Here is a 20,940-nt window from a genome sequence, read left to right as displayed (position 1 = left end):
TGGTTAGTTGGGATGAAGTATGCAAGCCAAAGAATATGGGTGGCCTGGGAATCCGGAAATCTAGAGACATGAATCAAGCTTTGCTGTTAAAATGGCTATGGAAGTTTAACACTCACTCCTCAAATCTTTGGAAGGAAATGGTTCTCACAAAGTTGGGTAGGGAACCTCATTGGTGGATGTCTGGTGGGAATTGTAGAGCCCTTTCCCCAATATGGAGAGCGCTATATCTTCTGTTTCCAAAATTTCATTCTGCAAGTAGATTCTATACTGGCAATGGTAGATCGCTCAGGTTTTGGGAAGACTTGTGGATAGGGCCGGAGCCCCTGCAGGCTGCATTCAAAAGTCATTTTCTTCTCACGATTCGCAGAGACATATCAGTAGCAGAAGCTTTTGAGAGGGGGGGGGGGGGGGGGGGGGGGGGGGGTTATGAGCCTCCGTCCTACAAGGGGTCTCTCGGATAGTGAGGCTTTGGAAGCTAGTCAATTGATGGACCTTGTTGCTTCGTTTAAAATCCGTCATTTGGAGGCTGACAAGCTCGTTTGGTGGCCGGATAAAAAGGGTTCTTTCACGGTCTCATCGGCATACGGATTTTTAAATGGCAGTAACTCGGCTTGGAGGGAGAATGGGATCAATTTCGTATGGCGTTTATGTGCCCCTTCAAAGGTAAAATACTTCATGTGGAGTGTCTGTCAAGGCAAAATTTTCTTGACAGATGTAAAATACTTCATGTGGCGTTTTGCAATTATGAGAACGAAACTACTAGTCACATTCTACTCCACTGCAGTTTCTCTTGGAAGGTGTGGATCAACATCCTTGGTAAGTTTGGGCTACAATTCTGCATGGCGGCTGATCTCCTCGCGTTCAGTAAATCACTCATGGGTACCTCTATGCCGAGTCTTGGTAAGATGATGCTCTCTGCATGCTCTAGTTTCATCCTGTGGGGGCTTTGGAATGAGCGGAATAGAAGACGATTTGATGTAAAAAGTGAATCTTTAGACCGGGTTGCGGATAGAGTGGTTTGTCATATATCAACTTGGCTCTTAACAAAGAAAACATTCTCTCCCTATCTGGGTTCCTCCATTCGTGAAAACTGGAGAAATTTGGCATTGATACACATTGGGAAAAATTCTCCGGTCATGCAAGAATAGACTCCTCCTGATCCTGGTTATCTCAAGTTAAATTTTGATGGCTCGCCTCTTGGCAACCCTGGTATTTCTGGTTTCGGAGGAGTAATTTCAGATCATTCCGGAAATCAGCTCTTCACGTATGTTGGCCCCCTTGGTATTTCAGACTCTACGTCTGTTGAGTTACAGGCTCTCCTCTCCGGTCTTCGTGTTTTCAAAGATAAATGCAGGGGCCCCTTCAAAGTTGAAGGGGACTCTAAAGTGGTGATTGGATGGTGTGAGAATGCGTCCTCCGTGGAGGCACTGAGATACTTTTAAGGAAATTTTAGAAATTACCTCAATTGTTTCTTGTTGTTGGACTCACATTCCGAGATCCCCAAATTCGGCGGCTGATGTACTTGCCAGGCAGGGAGCCACACTACAATCGCTGGTTGTAAGGGAAATGCTCTCCCAAATTTTGTAATTTCTCCTGTTTTATTAATACATCTTTATAAAAAAAAAATTATTATCTCCTAGAACATTAGGGGAGTTGGTAAAGCTAGAAGGTGTGTGGCCATCAGTGATTCTATCCAAAAGAGAAGATCTCAGCTTATCATCCATCAAGAAACCAAGGTCAGGTCCATCTTGGAAACCATTGTTAGAGACCCTTTGCCATTTCCCCCCAGCTGGCTTGGGTGGCCTTGGATGCTATCGGCTTGGCTGGTGGCATTTTGATAATTTGGGATCATGCTGTTTTAGAGATGGTCGACAACTGTAGCATGAAATTCTCTCTTACATTTCGATTCAAAGATGAATCAGTTGGTGTCTCTTGGTGTCTTGAGGGCTTTTATAGGCCGAGTAGTACTGAAGGCATGCTGAATTTTGGGAGGAGCTTGCTCTATCTCTTGATACCTGGATTTTCGTTGGGTTCTTGGGGAGGATTTCAACACCATTTGTTTTTGTAATGAGAAGGCGCCCATTGCATCCCGTATCACTGCCTCCATGGGTAGTTTCAGTGACTTCATTAGGGCCTATGGACTCGAAGAAATTTCTGCTTCTGGCAAATCCTTCACTTGGAGTAATATGCAACAAAATCCAAATCCTCTCAAAACTTGATCAGTTTCTTGCTTCGAATTCTTGGCTGCAAATATTAGCTGATTCTTTAGCACTTGTTCTGGGTAAAGCTATTTCCGATCATTGGTCTATCCTCTTAGACACTAAAACCAGCTCTTAGGGCTATAGACTATGCTGCTCCGAGAACTTCTGGTTGAAGATTGAGGACTGCTATTACCTTTTGGAGTCCTGGTGGAATGATTATACCATCAGTGGCATAATTGGGGGTATTGCTGCCTTAAGGTCAAGCATCTGAAGTCTTAGCTTTTTCAATGGTCTAAAAATCTCTCTTGACTCAAGCTAATGCTCTTCAGCTGCAAATCAATGCGCTTGGTCATTTTGAGGAAGGTAGATCCCTTACCAATTCTGAATTCTGTGATTGCATTATGACTTCTAATTCTCTACAAAATTTACTCAACCATGACTGAATTAAATGGAAGGAGCGAGCTTTTTAAATGGCTAAAGGAGGGCGATGTAAATACGTTTTTTTTTCAGTCCATTATTTCCTTCAGGTGGTGATCTAATAGAATCAGAGGTGAATTGAATTCTGATAGATCAGCCATATCTACTGAAAATTTTCATTTCTTGGCCTATCTTTGCAGGCCCTTTCTATGTGATCTTCCGCTAAAAAAAATTTCCAGTTCTCAGCAGCAGTCTTTAGAGCAGCCTTCTCTAAGAAAGAATTTTACATAACTGTCACAAGAATGCTGCTTGATAAAGCTCCAGGCCCTGATGGGTTCAATGTGGGGTTCTTCTGGGCAGCTTGGAGTTTTATCGCCAATGATATGAAGAGGATGATGAGAGACTTTCACAGCGATGGCATCACCTATAGAGCCATAGGGGCTATTTTCATTGCACTATTACTGAAGAAGGACAAAATGGAATACATGACAAACTTTTGCCCCGTTAGTTTGATCATGGGGCCCTACCAAATTATCTCTGGCATTCTTGCGAGCAAGCTAAAACCCGTACTATCACACATCATCATTAAAGAGCGAAGCTCCTTTATGAAGAGCCAAGTGATTCTTAATGCAGCAATGGTTGTTCATGAGGTGGTTGATTACTTTCATATGAGCTACATGCTAAGGGTCATGATGAAATTGGATTTCGAGAAGGCCTTTGACCCGATCAACTGGAACTATTTGGATTCTGTGCTTTCTGAAATAAGATTTGGTGATGAATGGATAGGCTGGATTCAATGTTGCATTTCTTGTTCTAGATACTCGATCTTTCTCAATGGCAATGCATGTGGCTACTTTAGTAGTTCAAGGGGTTTTTGGCAAGGGGATCCCATTTCACCCTTACTTTTCAATATCGTTGTTGAAGGGCTCACGAGCCTTTACTGGCTTGCTATGGATCTTAATTGGATTCGTCTGGTCTTTATGGATGGTACTCTCAACATTCCCATTGTGCAATTTGCAAGTGACACAATTTTTTTTGGAGAGGGGATCTTTGGACAGATTGGGGGTATCAAAGCTTTGCTTCATATATTTGAGATCATTTCTAAGCAGAAGATTAACTGGCATAAAACAACATTGTCTGGCTTCAACATGGATCATGCCACTTTGGGTTCTCTTGCAGTCTTGGATGCTGCCTCAGTGTCCCACCAGGAACATAACTTGCTCTTCCCCTTTTCGTGGGAAGGATTGATCACACTTTTTGGAACTCAGTCATGGAGAAGCTTACCCTACACTTACCGACTTGGAAAGGAAAACTTCTTTCCAAAGTGGGTACACTTATCCTTCTTAAGTCATGTTTCTTTGGTATTCCCCCTACTTCCTCTTTTTTTTTTATTGCTTGACAATAGTGGTCAAAAACATTGAGAAAACCATGAGAAGCTTCCTCTGCTGGATTCAAGCATTATTTGGTGAAATGGAAAACAATTTGCTTGCCTAAGCCGAATGGGGGTTTGGGATCAAGAGTATTCACCTCCCTAATCGTGCTCATTTCACCATGTAGTGTTGGCGGTTGAACTCCTACCCACATTTGCCTTGGCTTGTGTTTGTTAAGATGAAATTGGGGCTAGCAGCTTTTGGCATATATGGGAAATGACTCTTCAAATTGCCTTTTTGTTATGTGGCATTACATTTTCAAGAATGTTGAGGTCAGGCACAAAATTCTCTTCTTCGGCCAAGGGATGGGAACAAAATTCAAGTGTGCTTTGATAATTGGCTTCTCCATAGAGCTTTGAAAATGGCTTTTCCCCGACTTTCCCGTCTTGTTTGCCATCAAAATACTTTTGTCAGTGATTACATTGCAAACAACAGTTTGCAAACCATTGATTGGTCCTCACAAGTCTAATGTAATCTAACAAACGATGAAGCTCTAGAGTTCAGCAACCTCACCATGCTCTTGGATCAGTACCATATCAAGTGCCCCCAATGATTGCTTGCACTCCTCCACAATTAGGTTATATTAAACTCAACTTTGATGGTTCCTCCCTTGGTAATCCTGGCTCATCTAGTGTTGGTAGTTTTTTAGCAATGCTACGGGGGAGATCCCTGCTTCCCGTGCTGCCCCTCTTGATGTTTCTGATTCCACTTCTGCTGAATTACATGCCCTTAGACATGGTTTAAAAATTTTTCGGCACAAGTTTTATGGGCAGTTTATGTTGAAGGTGACTCAAGTAACGTTATTTTCTTGGTGTTTGAGATCCAAAGAGCCACCTTGGTGGCATTGGTCTACCTGTTTTGAAATTCAGGACCTTTCTCTTGGCAATTGTTTGTAATTGGACTCATGTCCACGGATCTGCTAATTGTATTGCTGATTCCCTTTGTAATGAGGGGGTTTCTCTTCAATCGCTCATTATTAGAACCTTCCTACACCTACCTCTCACCGTTGAGTATTCAGATGTATCCTAAATCTGCTTGATGAGTTCAAACCCGGTGTTCCATTCAGGATTAGATTGGGATCTGATGTGAAATTTTGGACTGACTGCTGGTAGGGGGTGAAACCTCTGGCTGAAGAGTTTCTCTTGCTATATAATCTAGCTCGGAACATAGAGATAAAGGTGGCATGATCATAGGGAGGTTAGCTGGGACTTGGGGCTGAGATGAAATTTATATGATGAGGAAGCCATATGCAGCAGTAATCTTCTTTGTACTCTCAATTGTCAGTATATTAGGGGAGTTGGTGATGACTTAATTATTAGGAAGTCGATCACTGTGGAGTCTTCTTTGTTTCATCCTTTCACAAGAGAAGGGGGACAGCCTACTTTTCAACAGTGTGCTGTGGCTGTCATGATTTGGAAACCTTTTGGCCTCCTAAAACTCTGTTTTTTTGGCTAGTGTGCTGTCAAAAGGAATCCTCACCTATGATAATCTTCGGAAGTGAGAAACAGTGATAGTTAACTATTCCAATCTTTGTGGAGACGTGGATGACCACCTTTTTTACCCTTTCACCTCCTAGGTTTGGTGCCATGTGTTACAACTCTTCAACATTAGCATGTGTCTTCCCACCAGCTTTTCAGCCCTCATTCAACAATTGTCTCACCTGCCTTTCCCAAAATATGAAAAGATTCTTGGGAGGACTATGTTTGCTGTGGTGCCATGGAGTATATGGGCAGAGTGAAACAGTCGGATCTTTAACCACAAGGCCAAGATCCAAGCCAAGTCATTGGAGAAATTCTCCATCTCACTTTGTTGTGGATTCTTATGAGAAAATATTTCTCTCAATTCAATAATTCTTACATCAGAAGAAATTGGGATAATATTGCCTCTTTGTCCTGCAAAGCTTATAAAGGTTTTCTTGGGATCCCCACCTCTCCTGACCTTGTGAAGCTGAACTTTGATGGTACAGGGAAGTTAACCTGGGCCCTGATTGGCCCCCTTGATGAGATTGATTCCCCTTTTGAGGAGATCCATGGCCACCTGAATGGCCTACAACTTGCTCACGAGTGTCTCAACTGCCTAATTATCATTGGAGGTAACTCCACGGTTGTGTTTTCGTAGTGCAAAAAGCAAAAGGTGATTCCTGGTGCAGATGGATGAGTTTTTTTATTTGGCTCAATCTATGTCTATAACTTAGCTTCACCACACACCCACCCCCCTTTAATGAATCACCTACTTCACTCTTTATAAAAATAAAAAATAAAGTAAAAAATGAAATTTTGAGATTATGCAAAAATTAATTGGTGGTTTTGATTGAGGCTGTCATGCAGTACATCCTCTTTCAGGCTATGAAGTTTTCTGAAATTTTTCACCAACCTAGTTCTCTCATTAGAAATAATCGGAAAAGTATAATCTCTTACTCATCCCAGCCAATTCCTACTATCTAATGGCTTCCTCTTCCTCAAGGTTCCTATAAATTAAATTTTGATGGTAGTTTTTGTGGAACCCTGGGGCTTGCTAGCGGTAGTGGAGCCTTCAGTGCTGTATGGATAGTATCCTCCTTGTTTTTTCCTGCTCGTTTTTGCTTGTGTGATTCAACAGTGGCAGAACTGAGGACCCTTCTTCAAGGTTTGAGACTATATTGAACACGCTTCTCTTCTCCTTCAATAGTTGAAGGAGACTCTCAGAGATTATAAATTGGGTTTCGGGAAGAAGAATCTGCCAGGAAGATTTCTCATGTACTTGTGACGAAATAATTGATATCTTTAGTAGCTTAAACATTTCTTAGTGCCACACCCCTGGAAGTGCTAGTGTGTTGGCAGATTCTCTAGCTAAGGAAGGTGTTAATAGTCAAGATCTTGTTGTAGGTACATCCCTACCTATTTTGTTTTTCTTCATGTTGTTATGTGTATTCCTCTTATTGTATGTTTCTCCTGCTTGAGGAGATTCTCTTAATGAAATTGCTTTAAAAAACATCATATTCTAGTTGTCCAATTGCAGGAGACTATAAATAGGTGCTGAATCTTCGATTTCAATTTCATATGTTCTTCCATGTTCATTACACCACCACCAGCATGACAATTCTACTATTCATGTACTTGAGCAATCTTCATGGAGAAAGCATGTCAAACTTTGGTTGATACTGAAGTTGTGCATCATGGATATTGAATCTTTTTTCTTACTTCTTAGCTTGATGATTGCAGGCTAGCAGAGAAAGTTATTCTCGGGTCATTGGTGGCTGGTGGCTTAATTAATGGGTCTGTACAGTGCAAAGGTTTTTGAATTTATTTTAAGAACTGGAGTTGGTGTTGCTTATGTGACCAGTTTATTCAATCTGATTTGATAGTCAGCATGGATAGCTGGTGTTATCCCTTTCCATGATCTTTTTTACTAGTCCTCACACGTTACCCTTCCTCTGTTTCTTTGGGCAGGTTGCTTCTGGATTTTTTTTTTTTTTTTAAATGTACATGTCAATTTCTAAAATTTGGCTTCTGACGTGGTCATACTCTACTTGGCACCTCTATCGAGTTCAGTGGCTGCCATTATTTTTTTATTCATTGAACAACTTACATGAAGAAAATCATTCTTTCAAAATTTCTGTAGTGATGTTGATGATATGATGGCTGAGAGATTGGGTGCTGTTTTCATGCCTCATGGTCTTGGGCACTTCCTTGGGATTGATACTCATGATCCTGGGGGCTATGCTAAGGTACCTGATTGATCAGTTTCTTTCTGTTACCTTCTGTTATCAGAGCTTCTTAGAATCTTCTTTTGTTTTCTTTTGCCCTTCAAATTTGGCCTATGTTTAAATAACATTTGGCCCTAAGTTTTCCTTATTGGGCAGGATTTGGAGAGGCCAAAAGAACCTGGGTTGAGTGCTTTGCGGACTGTTAGAAAACTTGAAGAGGGCATGGTTAGATTATCAATGTGTTTTTATTTTATGCATTGCATAGTTAACAATGATGAGAATGTCAACGTTTACGAAATCTGTCTGTCAGAATATGTCATGTGCTCTGAAATTTGTTACCGTCCTTCAGGTGATTACTGTGGAGCCAGGATGCTACTTCATTGATGCTGTCTTAGATCCAGCAATGAAAAATTCAAATACGGCAAAATTCTTTAATCATGATGTGATTCAAAGATTTAAAGGGTTTGGTGGTGTTCGGATTGAAAGTGATGTGGTAAGAAAATTTCCTTCAACATGCCCCTGTTATCTGAAGTAAAAAAAACAGGCTACTTAACGGCATTTACTGCATTTTAGATGTAATCTGATTTAGACTTCCATGGTTGATACGTTGTGCCATTTAATGCTCTGATGACTGAACTCATTCTATCAAACAGTTGCGTGTTAGCATCTTCTAACTTTCTAATACAGTCCTGATATCTGTACTTGGTGTTTTGGTTTTGTAATTGTAGCATGTTACTTCCAATGGCTGTAAAAATCTCACCAACTGTCCCAGAGAGACGTGGGAAATTGAAGCTGTAATGGCTGGGGCATCGTGGCCGTTGAATCAGGCGTCTGTCAGCCAAAATGGTGGTGAAAAAGATTCTGAAATCTCAAATTAGCTTTAGATACTAGAGCAGCCAAGGTAATTCTCAGGTACCCGATTTCTTTTGGTTATGTCCGTAGGATCTATGTATTCATATCACTTGTTGCTTGTTCTGGTTCTGATAGGAATAAATGGGTATCTCATTTCTAAGTGAATATCCACAAATACTCATGTTCTTAGATCACTAGGTGCTTGGCAGGAATGATCCAGACACTAATCTTCAGCTTGAGTGGGAAGGCGGTGTGCCAATTCACTTGGATAGACCATAACTGAGATCCAGGTCAATTCTATCACGTTCATGAGGCAACTTACTTGTCTAAGGTCTCTCTAAAAGAGCTAGAGCTTTCGTTAACTATGTTTATGACTACTACACTCCAATTTGGTCACAATCTGGTGTCTGTTAACCTTGTTTTAATCTGAAGTTATCGTACTGTGTCAAACACCCAAAGAGGTGCCGTTATTTTATTGCTGTTATAGATCTGGCTGTAGTCTGTCGAATGGCCATCAACCAGAGCTGTATTCTGTGTTATTATCGGTGGATGGATTAAGCCTTGAGAGCCTTGAGATAGCATTCGCTGCTAAAATTCTGGATGGATGTCTTCCGTCGATCTCTCTATTTCTTCCACGGCTGGCATTGGTGGTGCGACGACTGTGCCGTGTGGAAGTCATCCGAAAAACTTGTTTTAATTTTATTGTTCGGATTTTGGGCATAAAGATCAGGTTGGTGACCCTATTCTTAAATAGTAAAGGGCTCAAAAGCCTTCTGCAGCTTAGGTAAGTGGGAGTTTTTGTTCTGTGGGTGGGAATCTAGAGAAATGTGACTACTATCTGGTAATTGCTCGACACCAGAATGGGTGTCATTGCTTTCTCTGATTGGTTCCTCTACACTATCTTAAATAGAAGGTAATTCTCATTCTACATCATTGTAGATATGAAAATTTTAATCATCAGAATTAGGATTCCGATTGATGGCGAAGATTATTGACATCAATCAACCATCGACATTGAAAGAGCTTTATCGCCAATTGACCGATGGTCCAAAGCAAAGTTTTTAAATGATTAATCAAACAATTGACTAATCAAATCAAAGTTTCTATCAAAATTGGAGTCAATTATTGAAATCAAGGCCCGATCGACCCTCTTGATGAAGTGTACTGTAACGGGTTCATAGCCAAGATTAAATTAAAAAAGGGAAGTTATCTAAGCACCACCTAAGTACCCCTTTGAGTAGGTGAGGTGGCACACGGGTGAAACATGGTATAGTAGTCGACCATAAAGGAAAATATGGTATAAGGTGAGGTATCACTTCGTCATGAAATGAAGAATGAGTCTTGCCGTGTGAGTTTTCGAAGGGATTGATCTAATTCCATACTTACCCAAGATAGAGGGATCCTAAATAGATTTTCTTCAGCAATCATGAAAATCTGATGAAAGGATTTCTGCAATCCACATTTGAAAGAGGAAACAAAGTACTCCATCATAGACCAATATTCCTACATTTCTCCAACCTACCAAATTTTTTACTATAATCTAGATTTTTTTGAAGGGAAAGCAAGAGGACAAGTACTTCTTAAAGCTCAGGCTTTTTCCCCTTCGAAGATTTGGAGTTTGTCTTCCACCTATCCTGTAATCTTCTTGATGCCTTGCTTACATATCTCCTTACTGATGACAAATTCTCTGTAAATCCTTTGAGAATCCTTTGCTTCCAGTCCGTTTTGTGTGATTGTTTGTGTTTCAAGATTTTACCCTGCAAGACCAAAACAAAAGGTTAAACATACCAACCGTTTTAACTCATCCAACAACCACTTAATTACAAAATCAGGAAAAATAGTGTCTACCAAATTTGAAGGGAATGAATCTTCTTCATCATCATCGTCAGCTTCCTCATCTTGAAAATTGTTATTAAGAAGATCTTCTTTGGAATACATTTTCATGCTCGGAGCTCCAGGCATACCCTAACAATGTGGACTTCACAGTTTAACAATACCAATCAGGGTAACACTATTCAAGTAAGTGATCTATTAAAAATAGTTACCTGCATGGATCTCAACATCTTTTCCATCTCAGCCTCTTTAGATGATTTGGGTTGAAAGGATTCACCTGGAACCCTATCCTATCATGTACAAAAAGTGTCTCATGAAAATTTTTACACTGAAGAAAATCTTCAAAGAAGAATAAATCTGAATCAGCTTTTCATTATTGAAATAAAATAATTAGTATTTCTTATACAGAGGACATGGCAAGGTAGTACGTCTATTCCCAACATTAGAAGAAGGTCCCATGCTACTTAGGAGGTGTGAAAGTACTTACATGAGACTCCCAGACATGAATCAACCAAACTGCAAGATAGACTAGCATCTAATGACAACAGGAAGAGCATAAACATCCGTGAGTACCTTAGGAACAGGAGGTGGCTTTGCAAAGCAGGCCCCGGTAAGATTCTTGCAGAGAAAGTTCAACAAAGAATCCATTTGAGGCTTCTTTTTAAAGAGAAATTCAGCTACATCAGTATCAGAATATCCCAGGACCTGCAAAATTTGTTAGGAAGATTTTTCAATTTGAATAAATCAATTAGGAACAAGTCTTGGTTACAAAGTAAAATGAGACTGTAGATGAAGAAATTAGAGACCTTAAAAAAATTCCCTTCAAAATTTTGTTTAGTTGCCTTTGGAAAAGGAAAGAGCAGATGGGAAGCCCTCAAAGGATAGATGCTAATGAACATAATTTCCAGAATAATTGTACTGGACTGGGTCCTATATCATAAATGTGTATGACTTTGCTACATGAGTTCATCTCCAAACACAGTATAGCCTGCCTAATACTAATGCACCCAGTCCATGGGAGATGACACAAAAACGAGTATGGGCTTAATAACATTAAAATTAATCTTTGTTAACTGAATAGTCAGGAATAATACAATTAGGTACTGCACCTAAGGTGATAATAATGGATCACTTTTTCCTTGTCTCCCCATGTTGATCACTTAAACTCTTCGAAGATAAGTAAGTTAAACAAGATGTTTTCACTTTCCTTTTTCCTGTATGAAAGAGTGAAAAGGGATTTTATTGGGAGAAAAAGAGAAACAAAGGACCCCCACCCCGACAAGAACAAGAATATGGCAGGAAGAAGATTGACTGATCTACAACTAAGGAAGTGAATCATTGAGGAATTTAATGTAATATAAAAGAAATTAATTTTCACTTGTTCACAGAATCAATCCTCAGAATGGAAATGCCAGTTAATATGTACCACAAAATCTGGTTCTCATGGACACTTTGGCAACAAATTAGACAAATTTAAAAAAAGGATTCAAATATTCCAATTTTTTTATTTACTGGATAGTTTGATGGTTCAGTTTGATGAGATAGCTTTAATCATTTGATAATACTCTTCTGTAGATAAATGGAAAAAAAAAAGTGAGGAAATATATGGAAAGGCAGAAAGTGAAAACCTTAGCATACCAGGATATTTTCATTCCTAAGATCACATGATTTTTCTTTTCTGATACATATTAAGATCAATTCATTAAAGCCCGACTACTTTACCTCCTGACAAGCACGTTCAACAGTCTTGCATTCTGAGTTACACTCACCTTCGGTGTCTTGTTCAACAAGCTGGAATAAAACGGGGAATCAACTTAAATACCATTTTGGAAAAGAATGGGCACCAAAAGCATATATATTACTATCACAAGTGCGACACTGCTAAGCAGCTAACATACAATGACTTCCACTGATTAGCTGTTACTATACTATGAGAATGTAATCTGTTACAGAAGAAACTCAAGTATAAAGAGACCTATCCTAAGCCACAGAGCCACACAAACCAAGATCTCCTCGTTGGAATACTAGAAATAAGCAGGCATCTGTAATTTATGAGACTCCAATATTACATTACCTACATAAAAATTCTGGCCAAAATGAACAACGTCTGTAAACTTGATGGATATTGTCGCAGACCTATTCTTACGATCTGTCAATTAGTGCTACAATGCGGACTAGCTTTTATCATATTTTAAAATAAGTCCATTGTAGTCCAGAACATTTATGCTAAGATAATGCCGAATGATTGTTAAATATGGAAGAATCCCAACCATTCAAAGATAGCTCTTGAAAAATAATCTTACAGAAAACATCATAAAAAATTACCCAACGTTCGTATATTTCTGTGGAAAAAAAAAAAAAAAAAAAAAAAAAAAAACAGAATAGCCAAGGTTTTCCCACCTCCAGGGCATCTCCATTCTCGACAATATCAATCCGGAAGATCCAATCCCCTTCTTCCTTCTTCAAATTACATAAATTCTCAGCAATTTCAATAATCTGAAACTCGGAAACCTGATCCAGAGACAAAAGGTATGATTAGCGTTGTACCTCCGAAGCCCAAAAAGCAGAAATATCAAAATTACCTTCTTGGGGAAAATTTGGGCTTCCTTCGTCAGGACTTGCTCATAAAGCTGGGTCGCGAGCTGTTCACAAACTTGACATTTTATGAAAGGGATGTCTTTCTTTCGGGCAGCTGGAACTGGTTTTCTGGAGGCAAGAGAGATCTGTAGCAGCGACAAGAAAACAAGAAATAGTAGAATGATGGCTTCGATTTTCGCCATTACTCCCTCCTCCAATTTCCTGCTCTATGACAAGTATCAAAGACGACTCGACAGGCGACTTCCGGTGAAGGGGAGGGCCTGGGACGTACGGCAATTGACTAAAACTACGAAATTAACCCTGAAGAGGTTAAAGCTAGGTCAGGGAGCCGGCCAAGCTCGCATTCGTGGTTTGATCTGAGTATTTGGAATTGGAACTCAAGCTGGAGCTCCACTTTTAATCGAGTTTGAGCGAACTCCTAACCAACATTTAAAACTTGAAAAAAAATATTATAAAAATAAATAAATAAAATATTGTGAAGACTTTGTACCACCACATAATAATGTTAATAGACCTCTATATATACTGTTTATTCTGATCATATATTACAAATTACAAAGTCCGAGTTATCCCTAATTCAGATCACAGCTTTTAACTTTTCTTAATCTAAAACAGAACTCCATCTGACAAAAAACTCGACTCAATTCAGCTCCAACTCAAACTTGGGAGAGACGGTTGAGTGACGAATAAGGAGGTTTCCACCTAAAAAAACATCGACCTCATCTGTTTCTTCGTCTATACAGTTGTGCTTCCATTGCTTTGCCACGGAAAAAGCTCGTTTTTCCCAGAATAAATTATCCAAAACTGGTATACATACTGCAGTAACGGCCGCTCTGCCATCGCTCTCGCTTGCTCCGACTCTTTTGAGCATTTTGCGTTGTTTTTTACGGCAAATATATTCAGATATTCTTCGTCTCTCACATCACCAACGGCATATCCAGCTGTAGCCAGTGGCTGCAAAACAGACTTCTTCCCATATCAAAACCCTTGGTAGTCATGGGTCAGCAAACAGATTTATTCGTCTCGTAGCTGCTGGTGCTGGTAAATTGGGCTAAACAGGTTCGCCCCACCCCCCAGTGAACTGTAGACAGCACAGCCCAGCTTACAAGATTCTTTCCTCTTCCTCAATCCAGTATCCTAGAGCAAGCACAAGTCCCTGAATTAGGGGAGAAGAATCTAAGGAACTGGACATTAGAGACGGTTAAAGTGTCATATTAGGTGCAGAATGCTGATCAGTAGATTATGTGTTACCTTGTTACGGGAGGTGAGATTTCTATTCTGTTTGTTTGTTCAAAAAATACTGGCTGAAAAGCCTGTTTTAACTTCTTTTTAACATCTACTGAAAAGCTCTGAAGTCGTCTCCTTCTCTACACGCTTCGAAATGTCAAAACTGGAATAAATAACTACTGCTTATCCCTTGATCTTCCTTTAATCTTTGAAAACTGGCTCAGAGATCCTTCTGTTTGTAGAAAACGCATTGTGTCCTGTATATTGATTGTATAATCATGGTAGCCAGGGCCGTTAAAGCCAACTGAGTACCGACTTTCACTTGCATTCTTCACATGGGACGGTGGTTTTGCAGAAACCTCGAAGGCAAACTCGTTTTTCTCTCTTGGACAATATCACAACCACATGGTTACTCGTTCAGTTTTTAACTTTTATATAGCAGCTGCCAGCTGCTCTTTTTTTATTCTCTTTCCTTCTTTTATCTGTTTCTGTTTCTGTTTCGTGGAATCCGAATTAAACTACGCTGAATTTTAGGAGCTACGTGTATTCGTATCTTCTTTCGTTTTGAGATAATCCAATGAATGCCAGTCAATGATTACAATTTGCAGGATTGGTTACTTTAGAATTTTGGAACAATCGCGAAGACACCAATATCAATTATAAAGTCTTGAGCATTATTAAATGATCTCGGACTCATCAAGCAATAGACAATTCAAAAGTATTACTGATCTTACCCCTCGGGCAAAGCTACTTAAAACGACCAAAAAATCACACTAATATTTTCTCTTCATGGAGGGACAGGATGGTAAATTTTGACGAAACTGACGGATTTAGTGAGGCAGCAGAGATTCATTTGTCACATTCTTTGCGTGTCTGTGACTCGTGTCGATGCCGGCTGTGCTCCATCCTTCACACTTTATTCCTTCCTAGTTCAAGGAACGGGCCCGCATCTTAAAGAGAAACAAAGTTTGAAAAAGACACTAATAGACAATTTCTCAAGCAGCGGTTCGGCACCGGGTTGAGATTTTGCAAAACTTTGTTCCCAAGTCGATGATTACCCACCCCTAATCCTAATATTCTTATTCACAAATACGCTTTGTTGGTGTTAATTTTACCTTTCATCTGGCCGTCCTTCTTCCCTACGTGCTCGCATCTTGTGATCAGAATTTTCAGGAATTTTTCAAACGTCCGAAACTCAAAAATGAGCGGCGCACTAATCTTCGTTAGTTTTGACTTATCTGTGACTTCAATCCTCCCCAACTATCGGAAATACGGCATTGACCGCTTACATCCGTTTCAAGCGCACGACAGACAGATAGACACGTGGGTGCCACGTCTCCTCCTCTTGGTAAAACGATCGCAATAAACTTTTCCTTTTTCTATTGAGAATTTGTACAGGAATACAAGATCCGAAGTCCTGATTGTGGGCGACCAGCGGATACCCGTCCCAAATTTTTTGCCTTTTGGATTGTTTAAGCATGTGCAAAGGGGGGATAGTTTGGTAGTTTCGTATCGAACTGGCGGTTCTTAACCGCGGTTAAAAACAGTTAGTAAAAGAGAGTTCCAGCTGGGTAAAAGAAAAGCGTCGGTGGGGTTAACCCTGGTTAAGTTGCGGTCTCTTGGTCTCTCCCCTCCCTGTTCATATTTAACCCGGCAAGCGTGAGGGAACATTTTGGGGGAGGAAGAAGCGGAGTCAGAGATAGAAACAAAGCAGGAGGAGAAGAAAAGCGAGCGAGTCGAGCGTGCATTTATATTTGCGGAGCCGCGACGATGGGGGATTCCAGCGGCTCAGTCTCTGTCGACATGGAGATGATCTCCCTTGGCGGAAAGGTTTGGATTTCTATTAATTGCGATTATTTCTCTTATTCTTCAATGTCTTGCGTCTTTGCCTTCGAATTTTCATATAATGTTCTGATCTTAACCATAACGGCTACTTTCCTTCCTTTTCGAGGTTTTTGGGCTTTCTTTTGAGTTTTTCCTTGTTTATTTTTTCCGCATTACGGCTATTCGGTTCTCGAGCGTGTTCTTATTGTACAAATTTAGATCTTCTTGACATTCTTCTGCGCGACTATGTGTTTTATCTCGTCATGGGAGTGACAGCAGGGGAAGCGTTCTTGTACGGCGACTGCTTTTGCGTCTGGCATTTTGTTTCAGAGAGCTAAACACACGAGTTTTCGGAAAAGTTTGTCGATGATGTCTTGTTTCTTTGTTTTTTTTTCCAATTTCTGGTATCTGTAGTACAGGGTTTTCTACGCATATTTTATTTAGTATTTTCATATCTTCTTATGTTTTTTAGAATTTTAACGGTGCGAATCTTTTTTTATTGGAATTTTGAGTACCTGCTTTCTTTTATTACATTGATTAATTTTTCATATATATATATATATATATATATATTTATGTTCTTAAACTCGCTTATGATTCTTGATGTGAAAACGCCTATTGTCGTGAGCTTATCTGTTTTTGGTTTGATTTCCTAACGTTGAAAGATCACGTAGATCTACGAGCGCCTCGCGTTTTCATTTGACCTTCTGATTCAAACCTCTGCTTGCTTTTCAATGTTCAAGAGTTGAAGATGACATATATTTGCAATATTTCATCAGGAACACCTCGTGCAAACTGGCTGTGGTTCTGTTTCTGTTGCTGTGTTTGGAGATCTCGACAAGCCAGCACTCGTTACTTATCCTGATTTGGCTTTAAATCGTGAGTTAACAACTTGTTAGCATAGTTTACCCTGTTGGTAGCCTGGAATTTCCATTGAGAAGTACGTTAACTTTTAGTCCTTGTGTTTATTCTATTATTGCCTTTTGTACTATAATTCATAAGATATTGTGAATTCCCCCACACTCCAAAGAAACAGAAAAAGATATACAACTCATCATGGATACTGCTCCAACTATGTTTATGCTTTGTTCTTGAGAGGCAAGATTCTATTGCATTGCTGTATTCTTTTTGCGAGTCCCTAGGTTCTTATACAATTTTAATGGCTGTGTCCAGAGATGTCATGCTTCCAAGGATTGTTCTTTTGCCCAGAAGCTGCCTCTTTGCTGCTTCACAATTTCTGCATATATCATATCAGTCCACCTGGGCATGAGGTCGGTATTCTAATAAACTTGATTGCACTTTTGTTTTGTTCTCTTTTGTTCATTTTGTCTTCTCTTGAACAATCTGTCTTGTATATGTAGCTTTAAAATTTGATCATAGGGTAGTATATTCACACTGTGTTTGTTTTCCTCAAGAGTTCTTACAGTTAGGAGCAGCGTCGATTTCTTCTGAAATTCCTGTGCCCTCAGTTGACGACTTAGCAGATCAGATAGCTGATGTTCTTGACTATTTTGGGTAATATGTCTACTAATATAATTATAATCTACACACAGAGTCATTTAGTTAGCTTCATGTTGGCCCAAGTATATGAAATACTGTCAGGCTCTGCCATTTTCATGTATATAGTTACGTGTTATCTTATTTATGTTGGCTCTTGCATATTTCTCTTTGCAGGCTTGATGCTGTCATGTGCTTGGGGGTCACAGCGGGTGCTTACATCCTTACACTCTTTGCAGTATGTCCTTGTTAATGGATTTGTTTTCTTAGTGTGGCTTTTCATTCTTTAGATGAACATATGGTTTTATATTTACCGAGTTCTTCTTGTACTGCTGGTTGCAGATGAAATATAGGGAGCGGGTTATAGGATTGATTCTTGTTTCCCCTGTATGCAAAGCACCCTCCTGGACTGAATGGCTTTACAACAAGGTTTTTCTTGAACCTTTCTTGGTGTTCTCTTCAAATTTAAAATTGAAGTTCAACAATATTGATATATAATTTTTGAAATATATGCAGCTGATGTCTAATGTCCTATATTACTATGGGATGTGTAGCATGGTCAAGGAAATGTTGCTTCAGAGGTATTTCAGTAAGGTAATTCCGTATGGTCTTTTAGTTACAGTTACCTGCTTGGGTTACTCTTTGTTGTTTTTTGAAATTCAATGGTTTATTCAGCTGGTTCCAAAAAAAATAAAATAAATGGTTTAGTTAGCTGATGAATACCCTTTTTGACCATGTATTGTCAGGAAGTGCGTGGGAGTGCACAAGTTCTTGAATCGGATATAGTATTAGCATTCAGAAGTGTGAGCGATTTTTTCTCTTCTTAGTAAATACATGTACTTTTTCTTTTTAGTGTGAAAATAAGAGTGATCCCTTGCTGATCAGACTTTTAATGTTTTTTTGCAGTTACTGAATGAGAGGCAGAGTGCTAATGTTTTGAGGTTCCTTGAGGCCATAAATGGGTATGTCTTTGTTATCTTTCCTGAAGTTCCTAATTCTAGAGTTTGGTCTACCGGTGCTATATTTTAAAACCAATCATCTGATAATACTTGGGAATTGTCGCAGGAGGCCTGATATTACAGATGGATTGAGGAAACTACAGTGCCGAACACTCATATTTGTTGGTGATAGTTCACCATATCATTATGAGGCACTGCACATGACCTCTAAACTCGACAGAAGATTCAGTGCATTGGTGGAGGTAATTTAAGTGGATATTGTATTTATGGTTGCCATTTGAACAAGATGATCCTTAAGTATTTAAGTATTTTTGTGATGCTTTCAGGTTCAGGCCTGTGGTTCCCTGGTTACAGAGGAGCAGCCCCATGCAATGCTTATACCAATGGAATATTTTCTCATGGGTTATGGTTTGCATCGGCCATGCCAGCTAAATGGCAGCCCACGTAGTCCGTTGAGCCCTTCATGCATTTCACCTGAACTTCTTTCGCCAGAAAGTATGGGCTTGAAGCTCAAACCTATTAAGACTCGTCTTTGACTTCGAATTTGACACTGAAGAAGAAATGGTGCCTGGTTTAATTGACTGAGAAGAAGAAACGGTGAGATATACAACCGAAGTTTGGAATCTTGGGTCGGGGTAAGATTTAGGAGAGACTGAAGTTTGAATTTGTTCATGTAACAGGGTGGATTCTGCGAGTTGGGTGTGAGATGATCCTAGGATATAATGACACGCATGAAGTTGGTTGGTGGGTTAGGATGGGGTGGTTGTAGATAGTAGAAACAAAATAGATTAAATAGTATAGAGGCGAGATTCCATTTCATTCATTTTATAGTCATAAATTTGATGTATCTTTAAATTGTCATTGTTTATAGGATTATTAATAATAACATTAAAAAAAAGAGAAGGGGATGTATGGTGGCGGCCTCAATCATTTATTTGGAAGGCACGTTTTTTGAATGAATAAATAGTCGTTATTCCTTGGATTATTTGCTTGGTTTTTACTCTTTGTTTATTATGTGTAATGGTCACTTTATACTGCGGATAGTTACTTTGCAGGACCAGCAATAGCCGTATGTAAATTGTGACAGGAATACCATTGGTGATATTCCTTTGGTCATATCATATCCTCCCATCATATTCCAGTATATCATATAGGACAATTTTTTTACGGATTCTAGACATATACTCTTGCGGGCAAAGGAGGGCTTGTAACTCCAGAGCAGATAGCGGTCAGTGGGCAAAAGAAGGCCATCTAATAACCATACATATAGCAGTGCCTCGATTGACGCTGTAAGCGCTCTCCCAATAAAGAAGCATGATAAAACCAACTTGGATCCCGTGATTTGTTGTTGAGTACGGTAGGCGTTTTTCTTAGAACCCGATCCGTTTCAGCTGCGAAAAGTGCTCACTGCCGCTCTCCTATCCATGCTGCAAGCCCTTGTTTATCTTCTGATTCGAACCTCTGCTTGCTTTTCAATGTTCAAGAGTTGAAGGTGACATATTTATAATATTTCATCAAGAACACCTTGTGCAAACTGACCGCTGTTCTGTTTCTGTCTCTGTGTTTGGAGATCTGGACAAACCAACACTCGTTACTTATCCTGATTTGGCTTTAAATCGTGCTTTAACGATTTGTAGCATTGTTTACCCTGTTGGTAGCCTGAAATTTTCATTGAGAAGTAAGTTAACTTTTAGTCCTTTTGTTTCTTCTACTATTACTCTTTTTACTATAATTCATAAGATAAAGTTAAGGCCCCCGCCCTCCAAAGGAACAGAAAAAGATATCATGGATACTGCCCCAGCTATGTTTCCGTTGTATTATGGAGAGGCAAGATTCTATTGCATTGCAGTATTCTTTATGTAAGTCCCTATGTTATTATATAATTTTAATGGCTATGTCCAGAGATGTCATGCTTCCAAGGATTGTCCGGAAGCTACCTCTTTGTTGCTTCACAATTTCTGCATATATCATATCAATCCACCTGGGCATGAGATCAATGTTCTAATAAACTTGATTATACTTTTGTTTTGTTCTATTTTGTTCATTTTGTCTTCTCTTGAACAATCCTGTAGATGTAAAATGGATTTTATTTGTTTCTTTTATTATAAATAGAGACTCATTGTATTTAAATTAAATCAAGTTAATGAAATATTTTTCTTTTTCATATATTCAACAAGTCACAAGGGTGTATATCTTGCAAGAGAATTTTGCAGTTTTTTTTTATGTACTTGTAACGTTTTAGAATGAAATAACAATCAATTTGGTGCCTACTGCAATATTTTTGTTATTGATAATAGACTTCATATATTACATCATTTTGTGCTTTTCATGGTATCACTCATCAAACTTCCTTCATATATGAAAGATATGTGATTTGGGGATAAAATAGAAGAGAAAAAAAAAAAAAAGTTATGGAA

At 39.3% G+C, this 20,940-nt stretch overlaps 3 protein-coding genes across 5 annotated transcripts in view; 2 read left to right on the top strand and 1 right to left on the bottom strand.

The window, feature by feature from the left end:
• LOC137949804 (uncharacterized) overlaps positions 1-9,373 on the top strand; it is a 37,535-nt gene extending 28,162 nt beyond the window's left edge. Inside the window, exons 12-17 of one of the 2 annotated variants that reach the window (XM_068795992.1) lie at positions 7,249-7,302; positions 7,649-7,754; positions 7,890-7,958; positions 8,083-8,226; positions 8,462-8,634; positions 8,795-9,373. In XM_068795992.1, the coding sequence (XP_068652093.1) occupies positions 7,249-7,302; positions 7,649-7,754; positions 7,890-7,958; positions 8,083-8,226; positions 8,462-8,611 (523 nt within the window). In that variant the 3' untranslated portion in view covers positions 8,612-8,634; positions 8,795-9,373. Of the gene's footprint in view, positions 1-7,248; positions 7,303-7,648; positions 7,755-7,889; positions 7,959-8,082; positions 8,227-8,461; positions 8,635-8,783 lie in introns of both variants that reach the window. The other variant, XM_068795991.1, reaches the window with a different exon arrangement.
• A 612-nt stretch (positions 9,374-9,985) lies between these two features.
• On the bottom strand, positions 9,986-13,399 carry LOC137950331 (uncharacterized). The gene is made up of 7 exons (XM_068796736.1): positions 13,001-13,399; positions 12,819-12,929; positions 12,141-12,209; positions 10,992-11,123; positions 10,631-10,708; positions 10,434-10,550; positions 9,986-10,342 (listed from the first exon to the last, which is right to left on the bottom strand). The coding sequence occupies exons 1-7, from the start codon at positions 13,196-13,198 to the stop codon at positions 10,166-10,168; spliced, it is 882 nt and encodes a 293-aa protein (XP_068652837.1). The 5' UTR covers positions 13,199-13,399; the 3' UTR covers positions 9,986-10,165.
• A 2,511-nt stretch (positions 13,400-15,910) lies between these two features.
• LOC137949567 (protein NDL1-like) lies at positions 15,911-19,508 on the top strand. 2 transcript variants are annotated; one of them, XR_011111874.1, is made up of 12 exons: positions 15,911-16,073; positions 16,847-16,946; positions 17,241-17,338; positions 17,494-17,582; positions 17,742-17,802; positions 17,907-17,993; positions 18,081-18,158; positions 18,311-18,367; positions 18,471-18,526; positions 18,630-18,765; positions 18,850-19,120; positions 19,204-19,508. XR_011111874.1 is itself a non-coding variant. In XM_068795644.1 (11 exons), the coding sequence occupies exons 1-11, from the start codon at positions 16,014-16,016 to the stop codon at positions 19,057-19,059; spliced, it is 1,032 nt and encodes a 343-aa protein (XP_068651745.1). In that variant the 5' UTR covers positions 15,911-16,013; the 3' UTR covers positions 19,060-19,508. The 2 variants fall into 2 exon arrangements, 1 of the variants encoding a protein (XP_068651745.1); XM_068795644.1 differs by having other exon boundaries at positions 18,850-19,508.
• Positions 19,509-20,940: the final 1,432 nt, after the last annotated feature.

Source organism: Aristolochia californica, unplaced genomic scaffold (genome assembly GCF_029961685.1).
Source record: "Aristolochia californica isolate CCGP_79_NKW_82.1479 unplaced genomic scaffold, dmAriCali1.0.hap1 SCAF_14, whole genome shotgun sequence".
NCBI lineage: Eukaryota > Viridiplantae > Streptophyta > Magnoliopsida > Piperales > Aristolochiaceae > Aristolochia > Aristolochia californica.
Note: the sequence above shows the minus strand (reverse complement) of the source record. Positions and strands in the feature narration are given on the sequence as shown.

Excerpts from the sequence above, each read along its gene's own strand:
- LOC137950331 (XM_068796736.1), bottom strand. The coding sequence starts at position 13,198 with ATGGCGAAAATCGAAGCCATCATTCTACTATTTCTTGTTTTCTTGTCG. Across the intron at positions 12,210-12,818 it reads AGAATGGAGATGCCCTGGAG|CTTGTTGAACAAGACACCGA; the intron begins GTGGGAAAACCT and ends GTTTTATTCCAG. Across the intron at positions 11,124-12,140 it reads TTGAACGTGCTTGTCAGGAG|GTCCTGGGATATTCTGATAC; the intron begins GTAAAGTAGTCG and ends CAAATTTTGCAG.
- LOC137949567 (XM_068795644.1), top strand. The coding sequence starts at position 16,014 with ATGGGGGATTCCAGCGGCTCAGTCTCTGTCGACATGGAGATGATCTCC. Across the intron at positions 17,803-17,906 it reads ACATCCTTACACTCTTTGCA|ATGAAATATAGGGAGCGGGT; the intron begins GTATGTCCTTGT and ends TGCTGGTTGCAG. Across the intron at positions 18,527-18,629 it reads TTCCTTGAGGCCATAAATGG|GAGGCCTGATATTACAGATG; the intron begins GTATGTCTTTGT and ends GAATTGTCGCAG.